The sequence below is a fragment of the Mustela nivalis genome (genome assembly GCF_964662115.1).
Source record: "Mustela nivalis genome assembly, chromosome: 16".
Taxonomy (NCBI): Eukaryota; Metazoa; Chordata; class Mammalia; order Carnivora; family Mustelidae; genus Mustela; species Mustela nivalis.
Window position 1 is genome coordinate 45,663,486 of NC_139035.1, and position 16,570 is coordinate 45,680,055.

Here is a 16,570-nt window from a genome sequence, read left to right on the forward strand (position 1 = left end):
CTGGTGTGGAGAGTGGCATTGAGTGGTCCCCCAGGGCTGTGGTGGGGATGGCGGGCACGCAGGTGTGCAGGGCACTGGCCTTGCCTCGGGGCTCGAGAGGCAGGTCCTCTGTTGACAGGAACATGCGGAGAGGCGGTAGGCGTGGCCGATCACCACATTCACACAGGCGGGGAAAGTGTGGGTTCCTGAGGCCAGAATGGCAGCTGGTGGATCTGGGGTGTCTGGAGATCATGTCCACATGCGCTCACTTCTCTGTGCGCCCCAAACGCCAGTGCTGATGGGCTGAAATGTTCCGGACGAGGGGCCACATCTTGGTCATCATTGTGTCCTTGGTACGGAGGAAGGACATGAAGCAGGTTTGATAAAGGAAGAGCGGGCTTGGAGCTTCCCTGCAAACAGAGCATCCTGAGAAGCCGCGGGGACTCGCCGGGGGGCACAGGCACAAGCTCCTCAGAGCACACGGTGTGTGAAAGCTGATCTCCGGACTGTTCTAAAGGGAAGCTGGCTAAGATTCCGGACGGGGAATCAATGGATTTTTCCAGTAACTCTGAAAAGAAAAATCTCACTGAGTGAGCAGAAAATGCAAGGACAACTTTCCAAACATAGAGCAGCTCTCTCGTCCCATCTGTGATTGCTCAGCTGTTTGCCCTGGAGGATGAGGGCAGGCAGGACTGGGTCACTAAGCAACGGAGCCCTGGCACCTGCTGGCAGGATTTGGCCTGGTCCTTCCTCAAGAGGGGCCTGGCGGCAGCAGGGACAGGAGCTCATGCCCAGGGGCTCGTGTGAGGAGGCGGGAGAGCCTCCTATGACAGGTTTCTCCGGCTGCCTTTCCGCCATGGAGAGGGGCAGGTTCAGGGGGAGGAACAAACGCACTTCTTGTTTGTCTTCATTTCCCAGTTAAATTCTGAGCAGGGCCCCGGTTGGACAGTCCCAGTAGTCTGAGCATCCTCTGTGGGCCCAGGTGGAGTGGGAAGGGGGCTGCTCAAGGGACTCAGGCCCTTAAGTGAGCCCATTATAGGGCCTGGGAACCCAGACCACGAGCCTTCGCCATATGTACCTTGGGAAGAATGCTCACTGCTCCAGGTCTCACGCTCACTCTTCTGGGATAATAAAGGCCATTTCGAGAAATGCAGATGGGTGATGAATTTTGATGTGGCGAAGTGGGGTTCATGATTAGGGCGTGTTGAAGCATAAAGCTGGGGTCTGCTGGGAAATGGTCAGAATGTATAATAGTGGCAGTGAATTATCGGGCCTTGATGTGTGGCAGGCCCTGTCCTAAGTGCTTTCCATCGAATAATGGGGAAACTGAGGATTCAGGATTTGGGCCCAACTCTGATGCCAAAACTCCTAGCCCCTAAGCCGTACTGCTTTTCTGAAAGCTCTTTCCAGAATTTTCCTAGCTGAAACTCTGGCCATGAGGCTCGGAGTTGCCCACCAATGCAACCCCGCGTCGGCAGTGTCCATCCTGGAGGCTCTGAGGATGGCGCCCTTTGCCAGGCTGTTTGGGAGCCGGAGGAAACCAAATGTCCCTGCCCCTGAGTCTTTGTGACACAGCCAGAGGACACACACTGGAGAAGACTCAGAGTTACCTAACAACCCACTGAGACATGTTTCAACGTTCCCTGTTGGTCCCCAGGCAGCAGCGTGGGGTGGGGTTCACAGGGCAGGCAGCAGTGTGACAAGAGGACGTGTGTGGGCTGCTGCAGAAGCCCCAGCATCCCTCCCCCTACCCTGGGCTTGCAAAGCCCAGGGCACAGGTGGGGTTTCCAGGGAGAGGGAGCCAGGGTGACTGCCCTCCTTTCTATAGGGCAATGCAGGCCGGTGTCCTGGCTGCTGGCACAAGTCCCTGTGAGGGTGGGCAGCACGGCTGTTCTGGGCCCTGGGTACCAGCTCCCTAGGTTGCTCTCCACTGCTGAGGCAGATGAGTCCTCTGGGGAGCTCTGCAGGGAGCTCCAGCCCAGCTGAAGCTGGCCCGTGGAGGGGGGTCCTGCAGCCCGGGTGCCCACGTCCCCGGCAGCCCAGGAGAGGCCCTGGAGTTAGAGCACACGAGCTGGGCTTCTAAAGCCGCCCCCTCTCACGGCCTTGGGGCACTGCTGCTTTGACTCTGTGCTCTCAGAGCACATGGGATTGTTCACGAAGCTGAGGAAGCCTTCTTCAGAGTGTTCTTGTGCAGGGAGGTCCGGTGTGTGAGAGGGAGGGCGTGGTTTGGGGGTGGGGATGGGTGCCCTGAAGGCCAGCCTGTTCCCAGCTCCCAGCTGGGGGACTTCGAGAGAGTGCCATGGCTCTGCGGCCTGCAGAAGAAAGAAGACACGGAAAGAAAGAAGTGTTTCCCCAAATATTCCTTTTGTGGATGCATCTGTTTCCCGACGGGGTTGGGGGTGGGGGGAAGAAGCTGGAAAGCCAGACGTAGCTCCTTGACCTTGACCGGCCATGCCAGGTTGGAGGGAGAGTGCCTGAGGCAGGCTGGGGAGTCCCCGGGCATTGAGTCATCTAACAACTCTGGTTGCTCCAGAATGCGGCTGCCTCAGCCACTTCATCTCTGGGCCCCTTCTAGATCTCTGAGCCCAGGCTTCCGTGTGCCTGAGCCCCTCTCTGGAGAGGCCCCTGGAAAGCTCTGAGCCCCTCCCCTTGCTGTAGAGCTCCTCTGAGTTGGGCTGGGCTGTTCAAGTCAGCCGGAGGATCCAGCGACTTCTTCGTGCGTGCAGGACAGTGGCCGGGGCCCAGGAAAAGAGCCGACCCCCGGAGGATGAGGGCCCACCTTGCTCTCAAGTAGGCTGGACTGCTCACTTGCCTGGAAGACAGAAATTACGGGACACCCCAGCTATACTGGAACCAGATGAAGCCAGCTGGCTACGAGGCTTCCTGTTGCCCCGCCCTTGGAATCCTCTTTTTCTTTAATTCTGATAAAATATACCTTACAGAACATTTACTGTTTTAACCCTTTTTAAGTATAGAGATCTGTGACGTTAAGTACATTGCCTGTGCTGTGTGCTAATCCCACCACCATCTCCAGAATATTTCCATCTTCTCCGCCAAAGCTCTGTCCCCATTACCAGCACCTCCCCACCCCCTCTCCCCATAGCCAGCCCCAGTCTACTTTCTGCCCCTGGGAATTTGACCTCCTCTAATTAGAATCATACAGTCTGTCCTTTGGTGCCTGGTTTATTTCCCTCAGTGTGATGTCTTCAGGGTTCCTCCCTGTAGCAGGTGCCGCGGTTTCCTTCTTTTTAGGGGTGCATAATATTCCATTGCCTGTCTACACCAACTTGGTTCACCTATCCATCCATCGGGGCTTGCTTCCATCTTTTGATTATTGTGAAGAATGCTGCTGTCAGCAGGAATGTGCAAATACCCGTCTGAGTCTTTGTTCTAACTTCTTGTAGGTATCAACCCAGAAGTAGCCTTGCTGGATAATCTGGTGATTCTTCCCGTTTAATCTTTCAAGGACTTGGTGGTCCGTTTACGAGGTGGCTTTGCCATTTCACCAGCAATGCCCAGGGCTCCAGTTGTCTCCGTGATCTTGCCCATGCCTGCTGTTTTCTTTGTTTTTGATGACGGCCTTCCCAATAAGTACGAGGTGGCCTCTCATTGTGGTTTTGATTTGCATATCCCTAATGATGAGTGATGTTGAGCCTCTTTCCGTGTGCTTATTGGCCATCTTTTTATCTTTGGAGAAATGTCTATTCCAGTCTTTTGTCCATTTCTAAAATGGGGTCTCTTTGTTGTTTTTGTTGGATTGCTGGGATTCTTTATATATTCTGGCTAGTGATCCTTTGTCAGACATGTGGTTTACAGTGGAATCCTCTTTAAATTGGTTCTGAAAGAGCAGCATTCAGGCTTCGGAGAGACTGGAGCCTGGCACGGGGTTTTGGACCCACTCTGTCGCGCTGCCCACCATCATTCCTGACTCACCCCCTAGTGCTCTCTGGTTCTGGGTGCTCTGGGGACACAGAGATAGAAAAGGTACAATCCCTGTTTTTGGAGTCAAACTAAGGGGTCAGGGAGATTGAAAGGGGGCTGACCTATGTGAGGCTGGGTGAGGGGAGAGGAACTAGGATGGAAATCCCGTGAGGAGAACTGACCTGGAGAAAGACCTTCACGTGCCCTAGAAACTCTCAGGGCATCAGAAAATGCCCCAAGGGAAAAGTTCTGTGGCCGTTACAGTAGAATAGGTTGGTGTCACCTGGATTCACAGTTGAGACCTCTGAGCTGGGAGGAAGCTTCCACAAGTCTCAGGGGAGGGAGAGCAGAAAAGGAAGAGGTTTGCATCACCTGCTCTCAGAAACAGGACAGGAGTCTTCCTCTGGTTTCTAGCTGTTGTCTCAGAAGTCGATAGGTGCCGTGGACCAGGAACCCTATAGGAGGAGCCTTATATGATTCTAGAACCTTTTACTCTTCCTGTATTTATTTTGGGCTTTTATGTGCATGTGTCTATATGTGTGTATATGTGTCTGTATATGTGCGTATATATGTATGTATTTATGTTCATGTGTATATATGTGTGCATGTGCGTATGTCTTATTACTTCTTTATGTTTTATTCAGTTCATTAGGCAAATGGTTGATGAGCTCCTCATGTCTGCCAGGCACTGTTTTGGGCACTGCTGCCGTGATCAGGGCAGGCCCTGTCTGCAGGGAGTCTGCATTCCGTGATCGAGCGGGTCAGCAGAGGCCACCTGGGCCATGTGTCTAGTCCACAGCCAAGCTGTGGGGAATGGGGGTCCGGGGGGAGCGTCAGGAAACCCCCCAAGCAGAATGCATGTACAGCTTTCTGGAAAGTGGACGAGCAAGCAGTGTCCCTGGGGCCCACAGTCATGAGCTGTGAAGGACAGCGAGGGCCTCCATCTAGGCCTGCGAGGGGGTTCCCAGGACTAGGGTACCAAATCGCTGGTTTGCCCAGGACTGTCCTGACTCTAGCACTGAAGGTCCTGGGTCATAAGAAAACTTTCAGTCCCTGGTCAGTCTGGGACTCAGGAGCTGAGGGCATTGCTGACTTATCCCGAGGCACAGTGGTCTTGGTGTCTGAGGGGCCCACAGTTCCTCATGCATCCACAAAAATGGCTTAATTTCTTTTGAAATCAGGAGGGAGAAAAATGAACTCTTGGGTTGAAGAAGTTGCTTTCTTCTGTGATATATATATATATATATATATATATATATATATATATATATTATATCAATGCTATCATAAAGTAACATTTCCCATCTTTTTTTTTTAATGGAGGAAGAGGGGCCCAGGGCCCTGACGACAGAAGTACTTAGGACACACAGAGTCGTAACGTGGCTCTGGCTGAAGGGCCTGTCAGAAATCAAGGTGAAGGCAGAGGGATCCCATGTTGAGCCAGCCCAGCCCTACCAACCCGCCATTCCTCAGCCTCCTCACTGGAGAGCTGCCTACCGATGGCGATGGCGGCCACAGTGAAGGTTCACTGGCTACTGTTTATTGGGTGCCCGCTGTGTACGTGCACTAGCTGTTGATTGAGTGCTGGGTGTGTGTGGACTAGTTACTGTTTATTGAGTGCCTGCTGTGTACATGTACTAACTTTATTGAGTGCATGCTGTGTACATTCACTAGCTGTTTATTGAGTGCTTGCTGTGTACGTGCACTGGCAATTATTTATTGAGTGCTAGCTGTTTATTGAGTTCCTGCTGTGTATGTGCACTAGCTACTGTTTATTGAGTGCGTGCTGTGTACATGCACTAGCTGTTTATTGAGTGCCTGCTGTGTATGTGCATTAGCTGTTTATTGAGTGCCAGCTGTGTACGTGCACTAGCTGTTTATTAAGTGCCTGCTGTGTATGTGCAGTGTGCTAAGCACTTCCAGATGTTTGAACTCATTTCATCTCTGTGACAAACATGTAAAGAAATCCTGTTGTCTGCACTTCATAGACAAATCGGAGCCTTGGGGGGACCGACTCGTGTGCATGCACAGACTGAGGTCATGCAGTGGTGGGAGCATTGGGGTCTGGGGATGAGGGGCTGAATCATTTCAGGGACTAAAAGGGATTGTGACTTGTGAGGTGCTGGTCTATTGGTGACTTTATCATGATCCTGAGGCCCTGTAGGGCTGGAACCTGAGTCACCGCTGCTCCAAGGGCAAGGGGCTCTCCCAGCCTCCTGCGGATGGCTGGTGTTCTTTGCCCCAACTCACCCCGGCTGACCCGCCCCTGCTTGTGGGAGGGAGGGACCATGCGCAGGCTCTGGGCCACGCTGGCCCCCTGGGGAGCCCGCTGGTGCACGGCCTTCATCACACCCCTACACGTGGAGATGACTGGCTGCCTGGAAAGCACCGAGGCTCCGTCAGCCCCATGCTGCCCTGTGCTTCTTAACAGGCCTGTGCCTCTGCCTTGCCTCTGCAGGTGGTCTGTGCACTCCCATGAACCATGGCCCACTGGCTTCCTGTCCCAAGGTGACTTTTACAGCCTCACCCGTGGGCAACTCAATCAGTTACTGTTGACTGACTGTCTGCATGGACCATCTGCTCTAGGGTTTTGTCTTCAGCTTCTTTCCAGTTTCTCAAATCCCACCCCCTTTTTTTTCCTGCTCCTCTGTTTCCCACTCCTCCCCCCAGAGCAGCTCAAATCCTGAATCCTGCAAGGTTATGCTCGTTCGCATGGCTCCCTGCTAAAACTCCTTCCTTCCTTGCTCTGCTGGGAATAGCCTCCTGAGAACACAATTGAGGAGTTTCCAACCCTTATTATTTCTGGGATGTTGGCTGGAGCCAGAGAAGAATCTGGAGGAATAAATCCCTTCCCTACCCAGGGTGTGGCTGGGCAGCCATTCCAGAAGACAGGCCCTTCTGCACCTGGGGGAGGGCCCTACAGTGAGGACCCAAGGGGCTTCCTTCTTCCCATCTGCTTGAGGCCATCGAGAAGGGACCAGTGAGCCTTGCATGTGGTCTGGGCATTGAACAGGGCATTTGGTACCCAGCCCAGGCAGAGGGCTGTCCACCCCTTTGGTTCGGAAGTTCCCAGGTAGGAGGGGCACGTGCGAGGCATCAGGTGTGTGGCGCCCCTGCCGCTCGAGGCCAGCAGGCTATCCTGGAAGGTGTCTGCGGATGGTCCTTCGCTCGCAGCAGAGCCTGACGCTCTTGCCCCTGACATAGGCCTGGAGGTGCTTTCTGTCCAAGGGGCAAAAGAACGGCTGCTGAGAGATTTGCTAAGAGCTGAGAAAGAGGAAATGCAGCAAAGGCTCATGGACACTGGCTTCCGGGGTAGTTTTTGTTTTGTTTCCTTGAGTGGTGTGAGTTAGGAAGGTGTAGACCTCCTTGAGCCTTGGGGACGATTGGAGAAAGCAAGCAGCCGGTACTGAGACAAGTCACGCCACAAACGTGGCTTCCTGATACTGTCTCAGGCCAGTTCTCACCCCTGTGATTCAGACAAGCCAGCTGTCCTCTGAGGGCCCCAACCCCCACCCCACCCCCAATTCTCTGAAATAGAAGAGGAAGCAGTGATGAAAGAAACCACCCTCTCCTCGAGGTAAACTCATAGAGCTGCAAAGGCGTCTCACTTCATGATTTCACAGAGGAGGAAACTGAGGCCCTCAGATGGGAAGTGACTTGCGAGAGGTCACAGGTCAGGACAGTCTTGCATTCGTTCTGATCAGGAAGCTGCAAAGAGCTGAGCAGGGCCGGCCGCCAGTTGGGAGCCCGCAGCCTGTGCCTTCACATCAGCCCCTTGGGGTGCGGGTCCGTGGGAGTGGCTCCTGGACCTGCCTGCAGTCCGTGGCTCGGCTCTGGGCTGGGCGCCACCCAGGCTGCCCCACCCTGTCCTGGCCACCTCCTTGGAGGTTACAGAGAGCTTGACAGAGCCTCGAAGGGGGTACGAAAGAGGCACAACCATCAGCCATCATATCTGTCTCTCTCCAGGGAACATCTACTTGGGAAGATGGGACTAACACATGTGCCATAAGAATGATACCAGAAAAGGCAGGTCCAGGTAGATCCAGCTGCTGCCGCACAGGCTGCGAGGACACCTCCACGGGCCTTGTGGGGTGGACGTGTAGGCCAGCAGGTGCAGAGGTCCCATCGTACGTGGTAATTGGCAGCTTGGCCACAACAGGAGCCTGAGGCACTGGGGCCACGGGGCTGGGGTTTGGGAGTCTGTCCCCGAGCCGGTGAGTGAGCCTGGCCTCCCAGCTGCTTCCCTTCCTCAGCCAGCTTGTCGCCTCCCCCGCCGGGAGCCGGGCGCCAGGCGCCGGGAGGAAAGCAGGCCCAGGTCCGCTGAAGCCATGAAGCCTCTGGCGACTTGTGCAAGGAGTCATGACAGAGCGAAGTACAGAAGGCCGGTCGGCTGGGAACATGCAGGGACAACACAGCTGTCGATGGGACTCTCCCTCAGGGGCAGGCGGCGCCTAGCACAAAGCCCCGTATTGGCCTTTCTCAGCTTGGGAACTGAAATGGCAGTGATCTCCTGCTTGAGAGCAGAGAAGGAGGAGATCGCCATGGGCCGGGGAAACCTCACGATGCCGGGGAGATGGCGCTCAGGGAGATGGGGGCTCCGCACCCCGAGCGGGAGGGGGCAGACTACGGGTCATGCACCAGGCACCATAGATGACGTGCTACCGACCCCCGGCCGCGCTCATCCCGGGGCTGTTCCAAGCCATGATGGCAGAGGGATGTAGTTGTAGCCAGGACTGTACGGTCAGCAAAGCCTCGGGTGTTTGCTCCCTGGCGCTGGACGGGAAAAGCGTGCCAGCTGCTAGTGTAGAGTGTGCCACGCTCTGGGGCACAGCGGCCAATCCTGATGGAGTTCTCAAGGAGAGTGAGGCGTGGGCTTGGCTCCTAGGCGTCGGGCTTTGTAGGCCCGGGAGGACAGTCACAGTGTGTGCCTTTGGGTGGCTTTGATGATGTCCGCAATGTGTTTGCCCCGTGCTCTCATTTGGTCTTCCTATCTGTGCATGAATTCTATTAGGCAATGAAGGATTTGTATTTCAAATCGATAGCTGGAACTGAGGACAGAGTCTGAGGCTTGAAGAGGTTATCAGATTTCCGCAAGATCACTTAGTTAGTCTTGGGGGCCAGGCCTCAAACACAGGCTTGTGTTCATCCTGTAGGTGTAAGACAGGTAAGACAGGCGCAGGCGTGTCTCCCACAGAACTCAGTCCATGCTGATATCCCAGGCTCACTGCACTGCAATTCCTAGGAAAAAAATAAGTTCTTTCTCCTCCCGCCCCTTCCTTGTAGGCAATGGGGAGCCACTGGAGGTTCCTGAGCAAGTGTCTATTGTTTACTTCGTGCTCGGTATGGACATAAGAAGAAACAGAAGTATGGTACAAGTTATTAAGAAAATTCACTCTAGTTGGGAAGACAACTCAAGATAGTTAGTCTACTTGGAGGTTAATACAAATAGATGCATATTTAAGTGCCAGGCAGTATAGTGCTAGCTTTACATGTGGGTAGCTTTAACCTTGCTGGGGCTTGGTTTCCCCATCTGTGAAATGGGCATTCTCATGGACTTGTGGTGAGGATGACACGGACTGAGACAGATCATCATCACCATTGTTCAGGGCAGGAGTGGCCAGAGAGGCCGGAACAGAGAGCAGGACCTCAGGTGGGCAGATGGGAGCAATATGATGAAAGCATCAGGAAAGAAGAAGCAGCTGAGAAGTTTAAGAAGAGAGAGAGTAAAATTTTCCGCAAAAATGAGGTTTGTTTGATTTGGGTCAAAAGACAATGGGCACAAAGTTATCTGAGGTATCAGAGTGTCCGATTCTCCTCAACCTGCTCCTCCCCTGCCCCCGGCCCCCACTGCTGCCCTGGGTCCACCTGGGGATACTAGGAACCACAGGACTCATTCGGAGCTGCTTCTTCCACCGTGACCATGTGTCCTTGGTTCGGATGCACAATTTACCAATGTTTGGGTTTCTTCATAAAGTAAAATTCAGCTTGGGATAAATCGGCTCTGAGGTAGGCCCCAGAGCACATGGGATGGTTCTCTTCATTTTGTTGTTAGGGATATATATGTATATGTTTTAATTAATTAATTAATTAATTAATTGAGAGAGAGAGAGAGCGGGCACGTGCACATATGACTGGCAAGGCGGGGTAGACAGAGGTGGGGGGGGGAGTCCCTGTACTGAGCGCGCAGCCTGATACGGGGCTCAGTTTGGGGCTTGATCTTACGGACCTGGAGATCCTGACCTGAGCCCAAATCAAGAGTCGATGCTTAAGGGACACAGCTACGCAGGAGCCCCAAAGATATTTTTAATAGAGAAGTTTGGGGCTCACTCTCAGGGGAGCTTGGACTCCTAGCACCCAGGTTCTTCACGTGGCTGTATCCTAATACCCTTGAGCCCTGAGAGGCAACACAGCCCCTTCCGTAGCTCCAGATGGCAGAGCACACACCTCTTTTCCACCAGCACCCTCATTTGCCAGCCGCCATGGGCACAGCTAGACCAACTGGCACCAGTGCCGGGGGCTCAGAGCAGGTGTGTTCCATGCCAGGTGCCCTGAGAGACATAGACCCCCGAGGAGAGACACATCCGTGGCCAAGGCCAGTGTTTGTGAAACCCTAACAGAGTGAGTTCCCTGTTCTTTCTCCATCTCGGGCCACCCTGAGAGATACAACTCTATGTTTCTGGCTCTGTACCCATGGACAGAAACAAATCTTTCACTTTGAGGACGTGAAAATCTGACAGGTGAATAAGAATTGAGGTCTTTGCCTTACACTCTGAAGACGACTCTATTGGTGTTGATCTTGTTCAGCCTAAACCTTGGCGGAACCCTACACCACACATCAGAAGCTCGGAGACGGAGCCCAAGCAGGGTTTCTAGAGATCCCCTAGATGATTCCATGTGGAGCTGAGTTGAAGAACCACTGGCCTAGATTTTGTGCCATCCCTGGGAGGGGAAAAAATTAGTGGGTGCTTGTGACTGACTCGCTGGCTGACTGGCTGGCCCACTTTGCAGGTGATTCATGCAATCCACCCGTCAGATCTTGTCTGCCAGAGGTGGTGTGGGCAGCAGCCATGTCAGCCCTGGGGGCTGACGTTCCAGCCTGGGGGACTTTGCCTGTTGGCCACACAGGGCTCCTGGCACCCCCAGTTGGGGTGGTGGAATCAGGACAGCCATCTTCTGCGTCAGTCCTGGAAGGGGTAGCCTCAGATGTTCGCGTCACTTCCCCAGGTTTGTGGTGGGCAAGGGGGAGGAACAGATGAGTTATCTGCTGAAGAGAAGGGGAACAGGAAGAAGAAACCTCTAGTTACAGCCGCTGTGACTATTGCTGTATACAAACCCAGGCCTGGAATAACCGACTTTTGAAAGCCGTGAACCAGCTGCCTTTTCTTATAGGGAAATGGCTGTAGCTCACTTGGAAACTATGAGAGGAGAACTTCCCAGAACTTCTAGAGTTTCCTGTCCATCATTTATTTTATTTTATTTATTAATTTGTTTAGTAGATGATTATGAGAAAGCTGTCAGCCCCTGAGGAGGGGAGAGCCTGTGTGTCTCAGAGATGGATAGGATGGACCACAGAGTAGGAACCAGATAACTAGTCTGTGTGACTGGCAGCTCCCACGGTTGGGCCACGGCCAGGCACACGTGGTCCCACAGAGATGGTCCAGGTATGGGGAAGGGCAGGGTTGGGAGGGCTTCCGGGGAGGTACGTGTCCCTGGGAATGGACTGTGGGAACAGATGAGCTCCCTCTGAGGCTCCCCGGATTGATGCTTTGCCAGTGAATGAAGATACTGCCTGAGGCTCACATCTGTTGTGAGAACCCCTGGGCTGTGTGCTGCCCCTTGGGGCGCTTGGATGGAATCAAGGTCCAGTTCTAGGGCCTGAAGGGCATTGCAGGGAAAGGATGGCTCCCTCATGCCACCGGAGAGAGTAGAAGGCCGTCCTTGATGGCTTTGTTGGTGACATGGTACCCCTGGGTCCTGAGTTCTTTGGGAGCCTGACCCATTGATCTGATAAACCATGGACGAATGTTTCACAGGTTCCGTAATTTATGGGCCTTCGTTTGGCAGCTGCAACCCTGGCCCTCATGGACTGGCATGGGATTTCAGTGATCGTTATGGGATGGCAGAAGCGCCGTCCTAGAGTGCCCGGTGGTGGATTGAGAAAAACATGGGCTCCACACTTGGATGGACTCTGTTCCAGTCTCTACTCAGAGGCTTACTAGCAGTGGGACCACAAGTGTGTTCCGTAACCTCTCTAGGCCTCAGCTTTGTAATCTGTGAAATGGGAGTGACGGAGGTGGTAACGCGAGACAGGGTATGTGAAAGCACGGAGCGCAGCGCTGGTCCCTCAGATCTCTGAGGAAGAGGACTGGAGCAGACAGGCCAAGGCAAGAGGCTGGGATGGAAAAGGGGTGTCGGCTTATCTCCATGCAGAGGGGTGGGCGTTGGGAGGCCACACCAGCTCTCTGTGGCAGCCTCAGAGTCTGCCACGTTATCTGCTGTGTGAGGTCGGAAAGTGAGAGGAGGCAGCGCAGGCATCGTGCTGAGCGTGCCCTCTCCTCCCACGGCTTGCTGACTGCTGACGGGAGGCACTGCAGGGACAGGTTCAGGGGGGGGGAGGCTTTGTGTTCCACTGGGTGCTGGTGTCCTGACAGGACAACCGTGAAATCCTCCAGCCGAGCCACACCCCTCCAGGAAGGTGCTGGGTGGTGGCAGGGAGGCAGCCAGAAAGAACCCAGGGGCCCCGCCTCTCTGGGCCTCAGTTTCATTTGCCAAAGGAGAATCCTGACTCGAGTCTTGAGTCTGCTCGATTTCTAAAATCAGATGAATTCTGGGCAGGTTTTTACCAACTTATTTGTTTCCCCAAACCATGGCTCCCGCACCCCCGGCCACACACGGGCAGCCTGAAGACATCATCAGGAAGGCGGGCGGTGGTGATGAGGAGGGAAAGGCAAGGAACTGATCGGGCGACAGAGTCGCTTAGACCCCAGAACTCACCCTGCAGCACGAAGAACGATGACCTCCATCCCCTTCTTCTTCCCTCACGCTTCCCTGGGGTTGGCGGCGGGCACAGGAGAACCCCTGGGAAGAACACAGCAGAACAGTCTGGAATTTCCTTGTAGGTCTGCACCTGCAGACTCAGGGCTTTAGGCAAGTTACTGAGCTCCTCTGAGTCCCGGTCGTCTCACCTGAAAATGTAGGTAATAATCTCCACCTCACAGCGTCTTGGTTCGTGAGGATTAAAGGAGACGGTGCGTGCCATATTCTGGCACAGGGGAGGTGCTGAGTGGATGCTCTTGTCCCCATTCCCCGGGAGGGGAGGCTGAGTCTCTCAGTTATTGTAGAAGGACGACCCCTGGCTCCTTCCGGTTCATTCATGCATTTGACAAATACATAAAGTTGACCCCTTGAGCAACTTGGGGGTTGGAGGCTCTGACCCCCTGCACAGTCAAAAATCTGAGGCTAGTTTTTGACAGCTCCCAGACTTAACCGCTAATAACAGTCTGCTGTTGTCCAGAAGACTTACGAATAACATGAACAGGCGATGAACACAACTTTGCATGTCATATGCGTTATATGCTGCACTCTTACACTAAAGTAAGCTAGAGAAAAGAAAATGTTATTAAGAAAATCATAAGGAGGGGCACCTGGGTGGCCCAGTTGGTTGAGCGTCCGACTCTTGATTTCGGCTCAGGTCATGATCTCGAGGTGGCAGGATTAAGCCCTGAGCCTGGCATTTCTCTATTCCCACAGCATCTAAATGCAGTCTTGTCCCTAGTAACCCTAAATAAGCAAATGCTGTTCTGCTGATGGACCGAATTCATCATCCGTGCTTGCGTGCTGGGCACGTTCATATTAGTCTCTCAGCGAGCCCAAGGGGTAGACCTTGTTCCCATTTCACAGGTGAGGAGACTTGGAGATTTAAGTCACTGACCCAGAGCCGCTGGGCTTCCCAGGGGCACCACTGGGATTTGATCTCTGATTCTTCTCACCCTGCACCCAGGAGATTAGTTTTCACTGTGGGACTGGTGCTCCCTTCTTCTTGGTCAGGGAGGTCTTTGGGAGGGTGTGATCCTCCCCTTTCTCATAATGAGCACCACTGCGTACCCACTCTCACTTCTGTGTCTGTTCCAGAATGTCTGTAAACCCGCCGAGGAGGCCACGCAGCGGCCGCCCACACTGCAGGAGATCAAGCAGAAGATTGACAGCTACAACACCCGGGAGAAGAACTGCCTGGGCATGAAGCTGGTGCGTGCCGGGGGCCTGCCCGCCTGCCCCCACCTGGCCCCGGCCACCTCTTCCACTGGGGCTCCTCTGTTCTCCCTCTGGATTCTGGGGCGGCCCCTCCCCTTTCTTCAGTCCTGGGGAGGCCTAGGGGCTTGTGGGAGGCTGTCGGGGACCCCCCCCACCACCACCCCCGTGTGCTGCAGGGAAACAGAATGGACTTTAGATAAGATCCAGGTCCATCTCTGGCTCTTCCCCTTTTTCTGCTTTGGGAAACCCTTTTAACCTCCCTGGGCTTTGGAGTAAAATAGTGGTCAGAGCTGTTGTGGGAATTAAGTAAGATACAAAGACCTCAATAACTGGTATTGCTTGGCCCCCAGGAAGGCTTTATTTATTTTTTTTTTAAATATTTTATTTATTTATTTGACAGACAGAGATCACAAGTAGGCAGAGAGGCAGGCAGAGAGAGAGAGAGAGAGAGAGAGAGAGAGGGAAGCAGGCTTCCTGCGGAGCAGGGAGCCCGATGCGGGGCTCGATCCCAGGACCCTGAGATCATGACCCGAGCCGAAGGCAGCAGCCCAAACCACTGAGCCACCCAGGCGCCCCCCAGGAAGGCTTTATAAGAGGGAGTTCCTAGCTCCTGTCCTCTCCCTTTTCTTGTCTGTGTCCCGGGGAAGCTTCCGGAGACTGCGGAGCTCTGAGAGGGGAGGCACCAACTCTTCGGGGCTTCCAAAGGCCGTTGGCAGCCGGAAAGGGAGAATGTAGAAGATCCCTGCCCCCTGCTGGTCGCTGCTAGCAACTGGCTCTCTGGGGCTTCAGCCCAATGGGGCACTAGAAAACCCAGTCTCCCCTGGTCCTGGGCTTAAGCCTTGCAGACTGCTGGGTTTTGGAAAGAGATGCAGAAGGAAATGCAGTGGGCTCATTTTCCAAGGACCTCATTACGGAGCTTTCCTGTTCCCCCTTGGTTTGGAGGGACAAACTAGAGAGGCCACTCCAGACCCTGCCTCCTAGGAACAGGGACTCAGAAAAGGTAAGGGACTGGGGCAGGGAGCCTGAGCCCTGGGAGGGCAAGCTCCTCCTGTTCTCTTGCATTGCTGGATACTGCAAGCCTTTTCCTGGCCCTATGCAGGGTGGGCAGGGGGACATTGTCTCTGCCCTTCAGCACCCCCAGGTCGGCAGAGACAGGAACAACTTGGGGAGACAGGTCGGGGACTGACTGGGATGGCACTGCTATTAGGAAAGGCCTCTGCAAACCGTGACTCCCCCACCCCCGCCCTGACCCAGCCTGCGGCAGTGGCTCAGAGTGGCAGATGGGATCATGCAAGATAGACCCGAGCTGACCCATAGCACATCCCCTGCTCCGCAGAGTGAAGATGGCACCTACACGGGTTTCATCAAAGTGCATTTGAAACTCCGGCGGCCGGTGACGGTGCCTGCTGGCATCCGGCCCCAGTCTATCTATGACGCCATCAAGGAAGTGGACCTGGCGGCCACCACCGACAAGCGGACGTCCTTCTACCTGCCGCTCGATGCCATCAAGCAGCTACACATCAGCAGCACCACCACGGTCAGCGAGGTCATCCAGGGGCTGCTCAAGAAGTTCATGGTTGTGGACAATCCCCAGAAGTTTGCACTTTTTAAGCGGATACACAAGGACGGGCAAGGTATGCAAGGGTGAGCTCCCGGTCCGAAACCATCTCCCCCGCTAGAGGCCTGGCAGACTTGGTGCGGAGGAGGACTGGGCTTCCCTGGGGCGCCACTGTCCAGCCACGCGGCAGAGAGCTGGCCGGGAAGCTCATGCCTGCTCCCCGCGCCCCTCACTTTATATGTGACTACAGGAAAACCACACCCCGGGCTCCCTCTTCCTTATCTGTGGAAGGGGAGAGAAACCGCCTGCCGTTCCTAATCTTTGTGGTGATGCGAATGGAAACACGCTTCAAACTCTGGGCAGACATCAAAGATAAAAGGGCATTCCCTATTCATGTCAGGTTCATCTCATTAGGTTGAAAGGATGGTTACTTCCGGTCATGACCTTCCCGTGTCTGCATTTCCGCGCCTGTCCCACCTACACTGAGTCCCTGACCCTCTTTTACGAGACGCGCCTCCAGGTCCCTCTCTTGCTTTGCAGTGCTCTTCCAGAAACTCTCTGTTGCCGATTGCCCTCTCTACCTGCGCTTGCTCGCCGGGCCTGACAATGACGTCCTCAGCTTCGTGCTCAAGGAGAATGAAACTGGAGAGGTGGAGGTGGGTCTGGGCCCCTTTGCGCGGTGCAAAAGCCCAGCCCTCAGGGCACCCTGGCTGGGTGCTGGCGGGCGTCGTCCTCACCACCGGCATGGGTGGGGGCCTTGTGGCAGCCGCGGAGGCAGCTGGGAAAATGTCCTGGGGAAGTTGAGCCCGGGGCAGTGCCGGGCTGCGGAGTTCAGCGTCTAAAGCCGGGATTGTAAGCATC

General features: G+C 54.5%; 1 protein-coding gene across 2 annotated transcripts in view; it reads left to right on the forward strand.

The window, feature by feature from the left end:
• RASSF5 (Ras association domain family member 5) overlaps positions 1-16,570 on the forward strand; it is a 65,437-nt gene that overhangs the window by 45,037 nt on the left and 3,830 nt on the right. For both annotated transcript variants that reach the window (XM_082702175.1, XM_082702176.1), the window contains 3 exons: positions 14,032-14,145; positions 15,488-15,785; positions 16,250-16,365. In XM_082702175.1, coding sequence (XP_082558301.1) covers positions 14,032-14,145; positions 15,488-15,785; positions 16,250-16,365 — 528 coding nt within the window. The remainder of the gene's footprint in view (positions 1-14,031; positions 14,146-15,487; positions 15,786-16,249; positions 16,366-16,570) is intronic.